Source organism: Panthera pardus, unplaced genomic scaffold (genome assembly GCF_024362965.1).
Source record: "Panthera pardus isolate Hobbes unplaced genomic scaffold, ASM2436296v1 HiC_scaffold_22, whole genome shotgun sequence".
NCBI classification, from domain to species: Eukaryota; Metazoa; Chordata; class Mammalia; order Carnivora; family Felidae; genus Panthera; species Panthera pardus.
The window spans coordinates 30,098,865-30,112,322 of record NW_026526788.1 but is presented as its reverse complement, the minus strand read 5'-3'; the positions used below and the strand labels follow the sequence as shown (position 1 = coordinate 30,112,322).

The window sequence follows — 13,458 nt, the reverse complement described above, 5'->3', positions numbered from 1 at the left end:
GGACAGCCAAGCCAGTCATAGAACCCCATCCAGGACGCCCAGCCCCCACCCACCCCTCACCAACAGCATCTTAGTCTGGGCCCTTGCTAGAAGCTGCCGCAAGATCTGCCCCGGCACAGGCTTGGTCTCTTAAGCTGATACAGATACTGTTCTTATTTGCAGCAAACCCGGGTTTTTCATGAGATATTGGGAAGGGGAAAGGCAGCCGTGACACGTTTACTTTAGAGACGGAGGAAGGGATACAGGAGCGGGGAGTGTCAGGGGACAGCGCGGCCATTGGCAGGGTGACCGGTGGTGTTAAAGAGCATGCTTACATCTGGCATGGCTGCTCCCCGAGCCACCACATGTGGAAACCCTTAGGATGTTCCCTCTGGAGAGGAGAGAGAAGCCCTAAGGGGGACATGGCTTTGACCAGGCTGACAGCCCTTGGCCCTTTGGGGCTCGCGGGTGGAATGCCATGTGCCCACTGAGTCCCAGGGGAGCTCCTGGCCATTTCCATCCCCTCAGTCAGCACCTCCTAGGGAGCACCCACCAGGACCACGCACCATTAGCTTAGCACTGGGGGCGACAGAAGCACATGAAGCCAAGTCCTGCCTGTCAGACGAGGAGACTGAAAACACTCAGATCCGTAAAAGAGGCAATACACTCAGTGACCGCTATGTTCCGATCGTTGCTTGTTAGCATGGCCTGCTAGGTGCAAGGGGCAGGGGGTGGGGTGGGGTGGGGTGGGGTGGGGTGGGGTGTTGAGCCCTCCTCATAGGACCATGGCTGTACACAATGGTCTCAGTCACACCCCCCCTCGCCCCCCACCCAGTGATCTGGCCAGCTGGAGGTGCTTATCCTTTTTTCACAGACCAAGAAACTGCCCTCCAGAGCCCAGGTGCCCGCACAGTCTCATTCTGACCCTCCCTGGCTCATTCCAGGCCCCTCCGTGGCCGTGTAAAGGTGGAGGCTTTGCAGTTGTTGGATGCCGTGGGTGCTAAGGCCTCGCCGCCCGAGCGGGGGAGGGGCTCTTCACCCGGGGTCCTGTTGGGGGTGGGGGAGGGGAGGCACCGGAACTAACTGGCGACCCTGTTCAGATGCAGGCCGCTCCAAGCCCCGGTTCTTCCCTTCGTTCCTCTAACTGGCCTCTCCAAGCCCCGGCGTCCTCACCTGAAAAAACGCGCATAATGGAGCACCTGCCTCATTGCTCAAGTGACAGCTAAACAGGATGGAGAAGAAAATACACTAAGCACGTGGATAGCAATAGTGTTGGCATCTGGCCTCAGCTTCCTAGTCTATAAAGTCGGGTCGGAAAGCCTCGTCTACGCCAGCTTCATAGAATGGTCACTGGTTTAACGACCATTTATTGAGCGCCTACATATGCAGGCACTTATGGTGTTTTGGGCTCCCTCACCCTGTGTCTCACTCCTAGGGGGTAGGGGGTGGGAGGATCACTGCAACTGCAGCCCCAGCACCCCAGACGCGGGGTGGGGGTGGGGGGTGCAGGCTCGGAGGGGAGGAGAGGTTGGAGGTGGCGTGCTGGACTCCAATCAGCGGTCCACAGCGCCACCTAGTGGCGACAGGCAGCCATGCCAGAAGACTTGTGCCTTCTGTCTTTCCGGGCTCTCAAAGACGACAATCAGGCTCCCTTCAAGGGCTCACAGACTGAGGGGAGCCAGGACTCGGTGCCAGAACCAGCGACCCCATAATATTTCTGGGCGCTTCCCGGGCTCCAGGAGGGTGGCAGGCAGAGCAGGGGCTTGGAAGGAGCCAGGCTCTGGGGTTGCTGGCAGGGCTTCTTGGCATACAACTTATCAACTAGTCTGGTCTCGGTTTCCTTCCTCGGCGAAGTGCGTGATAGTAAAATACGTCCCTCCACACCCAGAATGGAAGCGAGGCCAGGAGGAGATGGGAAAGGGAAACGTGGAAGAGTTGGCTAGATCTTTCTCATGAGATGATGGGTAGTACCGTGTGAGCTAGGAATGAACTGGGTAAGTTCAGGGACCTACTGACTGAGCCAGGGTCCAGGGGTGAGGTTGGAGCCCTCGATAGGCCTTCCAGGGCCAGGCTGGCACAATGTGTGGGAGCAGGGGCTGCTTGGGGCTGATTTCCCCACAGAGCGTATCTCCCCAGCTCATCCTTTCTTGCCCTTCATTCAACCAGTCTGAGCTGCTCCTGTGTGTCAGGCACTGGGCTGGGTGCTGGGAACACAGAGGGGACCAGACACCTCTATGCTGCATTCTGTCCAGGACTGCCTTACCTCCAGCCTGCCCTGGGCTCCTCTGAGGCCGAGGGTCTGAAATGCCTGTTTTTGAAACAGCCATAAAAAGCGGTGGTGGGGGGGCACCTGTCTGGCTCATTCAGTAGAGCGTTGCAACTCTCGATTTAGAGTTGTGAGTTTGAGCCCCACATTGGGTGGGGTTTTTTATTAAAAAAAATAAAAACTTTAGAAAAGGGGGGCGTGCATCTGGGTGGCTCAGTCGGTTAAGCGTTCAACTTTTGATTTTGGTTCAGGTCAGGATCTCATGGTTGGGATTTCAATGTGGGATTGAGCCCCACATTGGGCTTCTCGCCGAGTGTGGAGCCTGCTTGAGATTCTCTCTCCCCTTCCTTCTCTCTCCTCCTCCCCCGCTCATAATAATGTCTCTCAATAAATAGATGAACATATTTTAAAAAGACACAGAGAACAGATTGGTGGTTGACCAAGGGGAAGGTGGGAGTGGGCAAAATGAGTGCAGAGGATCAAAAGGTATAAACTCCAGTTAAAACGAGTAAGTCCTAGGGACGTCCTGTAGAGCACAGTGACGACAGTTAACGGTACTGTATTGCATATTTGAAAGTTGCTAAAAGAGTAGATCTTAAAAGTTCTCATTACAAGAAAAAAAAATGTAACTACGTGTTGTGATGGATGTTAACTGGACTTACTGAGGTGATCATTTTGCGATATGTACAAATAGCAAATCATCTTGTACCTCTGAAAATAATGTTATGTACTGCTATTTGTATATATGGAATAAATGTTGTGTGCCAATTATATCTCATTTTTGAAAAAGATAAATAAGTGGTGATGGACGTGTTAATGAACTCAACAGTGGGGATCCTTTCACAGTGTGTATCGTCACATTGTACACTTCAAACACATAATTTTGTCAGTAATGTTGGGAAGTGAAGTTATTCATAGAATGAAAAAATAATTAAGTGAATCTGAAAAGAAAGAGTGAATCAGAGGAGAGGAATCAGAGACAGAGTATGGACACTCTTTCAAAATGGTTGCAGTGGAAGGAAGGCAAGATATCGGGTGGGGGGCAGGAGGCTATGGAGAAAGTGGGATCAAGAGAGGAGCGCTTGTTTCCAGATAGGAATAGCAAAGCTTGTTTGTATCCTCATGAGAATGACCCAGCTGGTTCTTTGAAGGGATCAATACAATTGCTAACCCCCTGGCCAGACTCAGTAGCAAAAATAGAGAAAAGTCAGATTATTAATATCAGGAATAAGAAAAATGTGATCAGTACACATTCTGCAGATATTAAAAGGATTATAAGAGAAAGTTCTGAGCAATTTTGTGCCCATAAATTTGACATCTTACATGAAATGGGCAAATGCCTTGCAGGATTAAGCTGCCAAGCTCTCAAGAAGAAAGAGCCTGATTAGCCTAATATTCAGTAAAGAAATTGGAATTATTGTGCAAAATCTTCCTACAAAGAAACCTCCAAGTCCAAGTAGCTCCACTGGTGAATCCTATCAAACTTTTAGGGAAGAAATTACAACTCCACACAAACTCTCCCAGAAAATTGAAAAGGAAGGAATACTTCCCAATGAATTCTATGAAGCCAAGACATTACAAGAAAACTACAGCCCCAAATCCCTCCTGAACATTAGTGCAAACATTCTAAACAAAATTCTAGCAAATCAAACCCAACAAATTATTGTTAAAAAAAAAAAAGTGAGGGGCACTGGGATGGTTCTGTCAGTTGAGTGTACGACTCTTGATTTCAGCTCAGGTCATGGTCCCAGGGCTGTGAGGTGGAGCCCCATGTCAGGCACCATGTCAGGCTTGAGATTCTCCCTCTCTCTCCCCCCATCCCTCTGCTCCTCTCCCCTGCTACACGCATGCTCTCTCTCTCTCAAAAATAAAAACAAAATGAGTGGAGCTTATTTGAGGAACGTGAGGTTGACTTAACACTTGAAAATCAATCATGTAATTAGCCATGTTTAGAAATTTTAAAAGATGTCGAGAAAGCATTTAACAAAACCCAACATCCATTCTTGATAAAAATTCTCAGTTAAGTAGAAACACAACAGAACTTCCTCAAACTGATAAAGGACATCAATGAAAAATGCACATCTAACATTATATTTAAGGATGAAAGACTGAATGCTTTCCACACGAGATCAGAAGTAAGCTAAGGACAAGGTGCCTGGGTGGCTCAGTCAGTTAGGCATCCAACTTCAGCTCAGGTCATGATCTTGCGGTTTGTGAGTTCGAGCCCCACATCGGGCTCTGTGCTGACAGCCCAGAGTCTGGAGACTACTTTGGAATCTGTGTCTCCCTCTCTCTGTCTGCCCCTCCCCTGCTCATGCTCTGTCTCTCTCTTTCTCTCAATAATAAATAAATGTTAAAATTTTTTTTAAATAAAGAAGTAAGCCAAAGGCATCTATTCTCACACTTTCTGTTCAACATTGAATGAAACAGAATAGAAAATCCAGAATAAACTCACACGTATGTGAACTGATTTTCAGCAAAGGCGCAAAGGCAAGTTGGTGGAGAAAGAGCTGCCTCTCAACAAATGATGCAAGTGCAACTGGATATTCATTTACAAAATAACCGAATTTCGATCCCTACCTCACACCATACAAAAAAAAATTAACTCAAAATGGGCCATTGCCCTAAATGGAAAAGCCTTACATCATTATAAAGCTTCAAAAAGAAAATAAAAGAGAAAACCTTGCAGCCCAAGGGTTTCTTAAATGGGATACCAAAAACACAATGCACAAAAGAAAAAAAGTGATAAACCGGATTTCGAGTTAAAATCTTCTGCTTTGTGAAAAACACTGGTGAGAGAATGGAAAGACAAGCCATAGATGGGGAGAAAAGACTTGGAAATCCGATATGTGATAAAGGACTTATATCTAGACTATGGGAAGAATTCTCAAGCCTCAGTAAGAAAATGAGCAAGACAATTTTTTGAGAAAGATTTGAACAGATACTTCACAGAAATTAGTGTGTGGTGAACACAGCCGTGAAAAGGTATCCAACGTGGTTAATTATTGAGGAAGTGCAAAGTAAAACCACGATGAGGTATCACCACACACCCACACCAAGTCCTGGCAAGGACATGGAAGAACGTGGGAGACCCTACATGGCTGGTGGAGGTGTAGAATCATGCAACCACTTGGGAAAATACGCTGGCAGTTTCTTATAAAGCTGAACATACACTTACAGCTTTCCACCCCCGAGTATTTGCCCAGGAGAAATGCAAGTGTGTGTCCATATGAAGGCATGTACATGAATGTTCATAGCGGCTTTGTTTGTAATAACAACAACAGAAACCTGGAAGTAAGACGAGCGCCCATCAGTAGGTGAATGGATAAGTAAGCTATGGTATATCCATTCAGAGGAATATCGCTGAGCAGTAAAAAGGAACGTGCTACTGATACATGCTACAAAATGAGCAAACCTCAAATTAATCATGTTGAATGAAAGCAGCCCAACAAAAAGAAGAGTACATGCTGTATAAACCCACAGATATAAAATGTTAGAAAATACAAAGTCATGTATAGAAATGGACAGCAGATTCACGGTTGCCTGGAGATGGAGCAGGGGTGTGGTGGGGAGGCCGGTAAAGAAGGGATTCCCAAGGCAGGGCGCCTGGGTGGCTCAGTGGGTTAAGCGGCTGACTTCAGCTCAGGTCATGATCTCGCGGTTCACGGGTCTGAGCCCCGCGTTGGGCTCTGTGCTGATGGCTCAGAGCCTGGAGTCTGCTTCAGATTCTGTGTCTCTGTCTCTCTCTCTGCCCCTCCCCTGTTCACACTCTGTCTCTGTCTCTCTCTCTCTCTCTCTCAAAAATACATTTTAAAAAAACATTAAGGAGGGATTCCCAAGGGGCAAGAGGAAATTTTTTCTTAGCATGATGGAAATGTTCATTATCCTGATTGTGGTGATGGTTTCCTTAGTGATGTTTGTCGCTTTAAATAGGTGTGAGCCCCCCACCCCCACCCCGGGTGGCTCAGTCTGTTAAGCGTCTGACTCTTGATTTCCACCCAGGTCCTGACCCCACAGCTCATGAAACTGAGCCCCATGTCGGGCTCTGCCCTGACAGCATGGAGCCTGCTTGGGACTCTCTCTCCCCCTCTCTCTCTCTCTCTGCCCCTTCCTCTCCCTCTCAAAATAAACAAATAAACTTAAAAAACATGCGGTTTATTTTACCTCAAGTACACCTCAATAAACTGTTAAAAAATAAGTTTGGCGAATATCGTATTTGGAATTTGTATTCCAAGTCAGTCTTCTGGGACACATGATTGTTTTGTTTCTCTTGGAATTATAGAACAACAACAAAAAAGCCCAACATTAAAGCCTACACACCTCTCCCATCTCCGCAGCTATTGCGGGCTGCAATAACATGGTCATTTTCTGTATGAGCCATGGTGAGGCAACAGGATTAGTCTTGAAGGTCATGCTTCCATTCTTGTGAGATGAGGGGTCGAGAGGATGTTGTCGCTTTGAGCACCAAAAGAGGGCACGAGCAGAAGCATCCCAACCTCAGGACTGAAAAAGTCCCCTCCTTGTGTCCCGTTTTGCTTTCTAGAGAGGTGAGTGGCTGCGGTTTGGAAGGAAAAGAAGAGTGAAGTGCCAGCTGGAGCTCAGCCCTCTGTGGCCACCCACCCCGCCCCCTGGTCCCCGTAAGCAGCAGTGTCACGTAGAGGGGCGTCTTTGCGCCTGCGCGTGGTGGCAGAGAGAAGGAAGACAAGGTGACCAGAGGTTTTCAGGTTACAGGGTACTATGACTTTGGATAGACACACTCAGGGGAGTCCCAAACTCGCTCAATGCCGCTGCTATCTTGTTGCCCCAAAGACAGCTGCCTCCCACTCAGCACAGAGAGAATCCTCAGAGAATAGCCAGAGCCAGGAGGCCACCAGCCAGATACAGGGGGTGACCTGGCCTTGCATGCGTAGGTCAAGATGGGGACCGGGTGGAGGTTCCAGCAACAGCTGCTGTGACCACCCCTTGGGGACAGCTGCAGTATCGGCCATCTGTGCTTTGCACACCCAGGACCATGCATGCGTCCACACCGCAGGGGAGATTGTACCTGGCCTCACATCACGGCTTGGTCACTTACCAGCCCTGTGCTTTGGGCAAGTTACTTGACATGCCCCAGTCTCTCCATCAATAAAATGGAGACAACACAGTTGCAAGACTTAAAGGAGCTAGTAGCTGCCCAAGGTCTAGACGGGCTCCTGACACAGGGCACGCTTGCTGACGCGTTTGCTATTGTTGCGTCATTCTATCCTTTTACACACCTCTCTCCTGCCCTTTTCTACACCCATCGGAACTCAGGCCCGTGTACATGGCCGACCAAACATCCGACCGCTTCACTTCTGGGTGTGGTGGGAAGTTCCCTAACACACTTAGACCGAGTTCTTCAGGTCTGGGGCTCTTGCTGTTTATATCTACCGCTCTAGCTACTAAGAACGGCACAGGAAACCTGGAACCCACGTCTTGGGGCAGGGAGGCCTGGGCGGGCTGATCCGTGCAGGTCCTGCCATCTCCAGCAGGGGGCGATCGGCACCAAGCTTTGCTGGGCATCAAGCGTTGTTCCTCCCGACCCGGGGGCGGGAACGACTCGCTGATTACTGTTGGAGGGAGAGCGGCCCAGGTTCGAAAGCTGCGGGTGGATTTGAGGGCACAGCACCTCCCCAGACCCCTGGCTTTCCTAGTTCCCATCTGTCCCTGCTTTCCGGAGGAGGAGCCTCTTGCCATGGGTGGCTTTGCCTCAGTTTCCCAGTGTGTAAAACAGGGGTTGTCATCTCTGCCTCCTCCGAGGTTTCCCGCATGTGAATGAATCGCTAGCAGGAAGGGCAGGTCCGGGAGGCTCCGGGGCCAGCCCACAAACACAGCTGGGAAAAGCCATTTCCCTAAGAAGCAACACCAGAGAATGGGAGAGGCTGTCCCAAACCCGGAGCAGGCGGCCTCCAGCCAGCTGCTGATGCACCAGCTGCAGTGTCCCCAACTGTCCCAGATCTTGGCCCCATAGTGCCCTGCCCTTCCCCGCGCGCCCCACCCCAGCCCCTTTCCCCGCATCAATCCTTGCACCAGGGAGGGGCTTCTAAGCCCGAGTTGAGGACTTCCCGACCCCCTCCTGATCCAAACAGCACAAATGAAACACCAAAAAAAAAAAAAAAAAAAAATCAAATTTTTATTGTTTGATTAATAAACTGGATTGGAGGGGCAAAAGTGGGGTGTGTGGGGACACACCCAGCTTTGATTAGTCAGAAACTCCTGTTAACTGTGTACAAAATGTTACAAAAATCACGTAAAAAAGAGGGTCAGCAAAGCAGCAGCCTTAGGGAGGGCTCAAGGTTCCTGGGAGGCTGAGAAATGGGCCCAGCCTGGCCTCCGGGGTGTGGCCGTGGGACTGGGGGCGCCTGGGGGCCACACGCCCTCTCCACCACCAGGCACCCATGCTCTCCTCCCTCCTCCTGTACAAATTGCTACGAAATCGCCTTCAAATGGGCATAAACACCACAGGCCAAGGCACTGCCAGAAATGCCACGGGCCCTGAGCTGGGCGCTGGGCACCCCCTTGCCCGGTGGCCCAGGCCTGGAGAAGGGACGCTCTTGTCCGCGCCTAAGAGTGCGGGCAGGCACGGGATCCTGGGCCTGGGGAGGGGCTCCGCTCCCCAGAGAGGCAGTGGCCGTGGGAGGTCCGAGCAGGCCACCAGAGCAAAACACAGCCGGGGCTTTGGACAGTGCCAAGTCTGCGGAGAGGACCCACGGTCCTGTCCGGCCACTGCGGCGTGGCCTGAGTGGTGCTGTCGCGGCACGGTCCTGCGGGAGCTGCTGCCCCAGGCTGGGGTGCTAGTTGGGGTAGCACATGCAGCATCCTGTGCCTGCCGCCTCCACGCTGGCCTTGGCACCAGGTCCCAAGAGCCCGTCGGTGACAGAGTGCTCCATGATGATGTCCTCTACCCGGGTGATGTACAGGACTGTCAGCAGCACCCCCAGGAACTGAAGAGAAAGGGCAGGGTGGGCGAGAGCATGCGGGGGATCTGTATGGCCCTCTGTGGCAGTCCCCAACCCGGGCCCTCCTCTCCCCCTCCCAGGAAATCCCAGAGACCCTCCGTGCGCCCCATCAGCAGAGGCCCCTCCGCTCTGGGACCCCTGTCTCCACCCCGGCCATGCCGCTCACTATCTAGGGGACCTCGGGCAGGTCACTCAACCTTGCCAAGCCTCAGTTTCCTCCTCTGTAAAGTGGGCATGATAACAGCATCTACCTCACAGAATTGAAGAAGGCAGTGTCGCCGAAGCACTTGGAAGAGCTTTATAAGCAGAGCTACTGCCATTCGCCCTCCCTTCCAGCCCTTTCCGCCCTCCAGGTGAGCCCAGACTGATGGTACAAGAGCGTTCTTCACCCCACCCCGTTGTACCTTTTCTGCTCTCTGTCACCACCAAGCCATGCTTTCTCCAAACCGACACCTTGCCCACCACCCTACTTCCAGCTCCCCTCCCTGGGTGGAGGGGGGACCAGCCCACCTGGGGGAGCAGGATGCCCAGCAGGAGGCCCGCCATGATGGTGTAGTTGTCCATGAACCAGATGATCACTGCGTTGGTGCAGCCTCGCACGTAGATGACATCCTGCACGCTGAGGCGCTGCACAGGGAGGAGCCTGGCTGACACCTGACCCGGCAGAGCCCCAGCCCCCACTCTGCTGCTCACTCGACGTCCAGGCAAGTCCCTCCACCTCGGTGAGCCTCAGTTTCTCACATGCACTACGAGCAGGTGGCTCTAACCGGCGGGTCTCAGTGGGCAGCAGTGTTCCTTAGAGAGCACCGAGGACATTCTGGTGGCACTTCTGGGTGTCACAGCAGCTGGGGTTGGGGGCTGAGGGACTACGGAGCTAAGGGCGATCCTATCCCACAAACAACGGCCCTGTCTACCTGCCTCTCAGAAGTCCCCCAGGGGCATCTAGACGGCTGGAAACCCATCCATAATTATCTGAGCCAAAAGCCCAACTTCAGGTACTTATAAAAACCACAGTGTTTTCTGTGTGGTTTTACTGTGCACAAATACATAGTATACATACACACACACACACACGTATGCTATATATAACTTTGCATAAATACTACTATGTAAATTACAGAATGATCATAAGGTATTTTGTCTGGAATTTTATCAAGAATTGTTCGCCATATTGGAAAAATAATGCCTGTGGTATACACGTTCCCGCTCGCCCTGCCGGGGGTGTCAGCTGCCCCTGTGGTACAAACCCGTGACTGCTTTTTTTTGCGTCTTCTGTTGTATCTAATGCCTGAGCATTTCCATGTGAAGTATGCTATAGGATTGTAAGTTGTTCTATTTCTCCTTTTATCTCGGATCCATCCCTCGTTCTGAAATTGGGTGTGTCGGTAGATTATATTATCTGTGGATTTCATTTTGAGATAATAACAAGGGCATTCCCACATGATTTTATAATACCTGGGCATCGGGTCTGATGGCTTGAGAACCTCTGCTAGTCTATGGCTCTCCAGCTGAAATGTGTGTCAGAAGCACCTGCTGGGCTCTGCCCCAAGAATGTGTGTTTCTGGCAAGTTCCCAAGGCTGCTGTCACTGCTGGCCCAGGGAACTCACTCCTCACAGGCACCTCAAGCCATCATGATATTTAGCTCCCTCCCACCACCACCCCAGTGTCTCTCTTAGTCCCCGGAGTTGCAAGGCAGACCGGTGCTGAGCACGGCTGGGCACACGGGCGTGCGGGGGGCACTGGCAAAGGCACGCTGACCTCACACCGAAAATCCACAGTAGGTGCTCAGTAAACACAGGCAGGCAGCCCCTCCCAGCCTGGGGGGTTCTTGGCTCCCTGAGTCCTTCTGTATCTGGCCACAGGCGGAAAATCCTGGCAGCACCTGACTCCTATTCACAGCCAGGAGCCCCACCCCCAGGAACCCTTCCAGTCACCCCGCGGAGGGGACAGGAAGAGCAACCTTTCTCAAGGAAAGAGATTCCAAAGACATTACCTCCTTGTCAATAGTTCTGTAGCCGCACATGGTGTTGACAACTTCTGTCTGAAACAGAAATGTGTATTAGCTGACACATAATGCTTACTGTACAAGACGCTATCATTCTCCCCTTTTACTGGTGAAAGGACGGAGGCACAGAGTCCGTATGAATGGAGCTGAGATTCCCTCCCAGGCCATCTGGCTAAAGTCTGCATCCTAGCCTCCCCAACCCCCCGCGCCTGCCAAGAGATGCCCAGGAGGAGGGACAGGAAGGTTAGTTCTGCGGCATTTGGGGAAGAGGACGACTCCTCCACCAGGGGCAGCCCAGGAACCCGGAGAAAAGCGTGCTGTCCCAGGCTCCCTTGCCGCCCCAGGGCCACGGCTTTGCGACATGGCCATACTCGGTCTCAGAGATGAGGGCTGGGCTGTTCTTGCTCCGCGGACTCTTACGAGGCAAAACCTCAGATGGCAGCCAGGACGCTGGCCAGCTGTGGTTTACCTGAGGACAAGGCTGAGGCCGCTGAACACACACTTCCCTGCCCCTGCAGACCGCCAACCCACCAGCCAAGGCACCACCCGGGTGTTCTTCCGGGAAGAGAGTTGCTCTCAGGACAGGGAAAGCTGGGGTCGTCCCTGGACCCCCTCAAGCCCCTTCTCAGCGTCAGGACTGGCAGGGGCACATTCCAGCACTGTCTATGCCCCGTGCGGCCTCCTTCTCATTCTACAAAGTGGCAGAAAGCTAGATGCCCCGGCCCCACCCTGTGACATCCAACTGAGAGCTGCTGTCGCTCAGGGCACTGCAGGTGGCAGCAGTGAGAGCAGGAGAGTGGCCTGGGCAGCCTCTGGCATCATGCTACCTGGTCCGGGTCTTGCTCTGCTACTTATGAGCTCTGTGACCCGTCTTAGATGGCACTCAATCAGTATTTGTTGAATGAATGAATGAATGAATGAATGAGATTCCTTGGCGTCTTCGATGAAGCAATGGTGATCAGTAAACCCACCTCACGGGGCTGTTTTGACCATAAAGTGAGGTACACCTGTCAACGGCTTATCCCAGGGCCAGCCACGTGGAAGAACAAAGGGATGCTGGCTGGAGTGACTTTGGACACGATCCCAGCCCCTGGAAGGCAAGGAAGGCTGTCAACTCCCCTTCCAAAAGAGCAGGTTGGACCACAGGCCTCATCTCAGATGTCAGGACCTGGTTCGTGGGCAAAATAACCTCCCTCAGTCTAGACTGTACCCCAGGTGCCCTCTGATCCCAAACTGGCCAACATCCACTTAACACAGGTCAGCATTTGTGGCTCCTCCAGGGGGTGAACACGACCCCCATGGAGAGGGTCAGGCCTGGGAAGCAGGTGAATGATAGAATGACGGGAATGATAGAAAATGGTAGAAAACACCTTACTTGTTCATTCATCCACTGAACAAATATTAACTGAGCACCTATTATGTACCAATCAATGGTCTAGGTGTCGGGAATGTAGAAAAACAAAGGAAAGTCCTTGCCTTCATGGAACTTATATTCTAGAAAGGGGGACCCACAATGAACATAATAAGTAGGTCATCTGCATGGTATATGGAAGGCAACAAGATTAACATAATAAGTAGGTCATCTGCATGGTATATGGAAGACAGCAATTAACACTTTGCACAGTGCTCCCAGCCCTGGAGGCATTGCCCCTGCCCTCAGGGAGCAGACATGCACCTGGCAAGGCCTCTTTTGCACCCACAGCCCAGACCCCTCCTCTGGACACGCCTCCCCTGCCAGGAGAGCCCCCTCCGAGGGTTGGGGAGTAACAGGTTTCCATGGCTCTTTCTAAAGGTAAAGCCTGTCTAGGTTTGAGCACAGAACCAGTATTCTCCAGAGCCTCTGCTGAAGGTTCGCAGGCCCCGAGACCAGTACTTGGTGGCCTTTTCCATCTGGCACAGGGCCACAGAGAGGAGGTCACGAAGGGGGCTTCTGAGCAGCCCAGAAATGAACACAGCAAAGTTCACAAGGGTTCTTCCCAAGTGCTGCCTCTCACTCTGGCACAGGGCTGATGAGCTGGGGTACCTGGGGTCTGAGAGGCCAGGGAGATGGGGGAAAGAGGCCTTGGGGGACAGGCCCCCGAAGGATAGCCAAAACCGAGAGGGTGGATATGTATAAACATGGGCCCAAGAGCTCAACAGGCACGGCAGTCTGAGGCCATTTAACGTAGAGGCAGAGTGCCCTCTACGCCAACCCAAGCCTTGGGGACATCACAACATAACCAAATTTTAC

The 13,458-nt window shown here is 51.8% G+C and overlaps 1 protein-coding gene and 1 long non-coding RNA gene across 2 annotated transcripts in view; both read right to left on the bottom strand.

Annotated features, from left to right (window-relative positions):
- Positions 1–6,455: 6,455 nt before the first annotated feature.
- On the bottom strand, positions 6,456–7,432 carry LOC109264274 (uncharacterized). Its single transcript, XR_002078673.2, has 2 exons — positions 7,320–7,432; positions 6,456–6,800 (listed from the first exon to the last, which is right to left on the bottom strand). It is a non-coding gene; the product is annotated as an uncharacterized LOC109264274 (long non-coding RNA).
- A 945-nt stretch (positions 7,433–8,377) lies between these two features.
- The window catches only part of TSPAN15 (tetraspanin 15), a 49,725-nt gene continuing 44,644 nt past the window's right edge, over positions 8,378–13,458 (bottom strand). The window contains exons 6-8 of the mRNA XM_019444383.2: positions 11,217–11,264; positions 9,733–9,849; positions 8,378–9,207 (exon numbers count right to left, since the gene is read on the bottom strand). Of these exons, the coding sequence (XP_019299928.1) occupies positions 9,058–9,207; positions 9,733–9,849; positions 11,217–11,264 (315 nt within the window). The 3' untranslated portion in view covers positions 8,378–9,057. The remainder of the gene's footprint in view (positions 9,208–9,732; positions 9,850–11,216; positions 11,265–13,458) is intronic.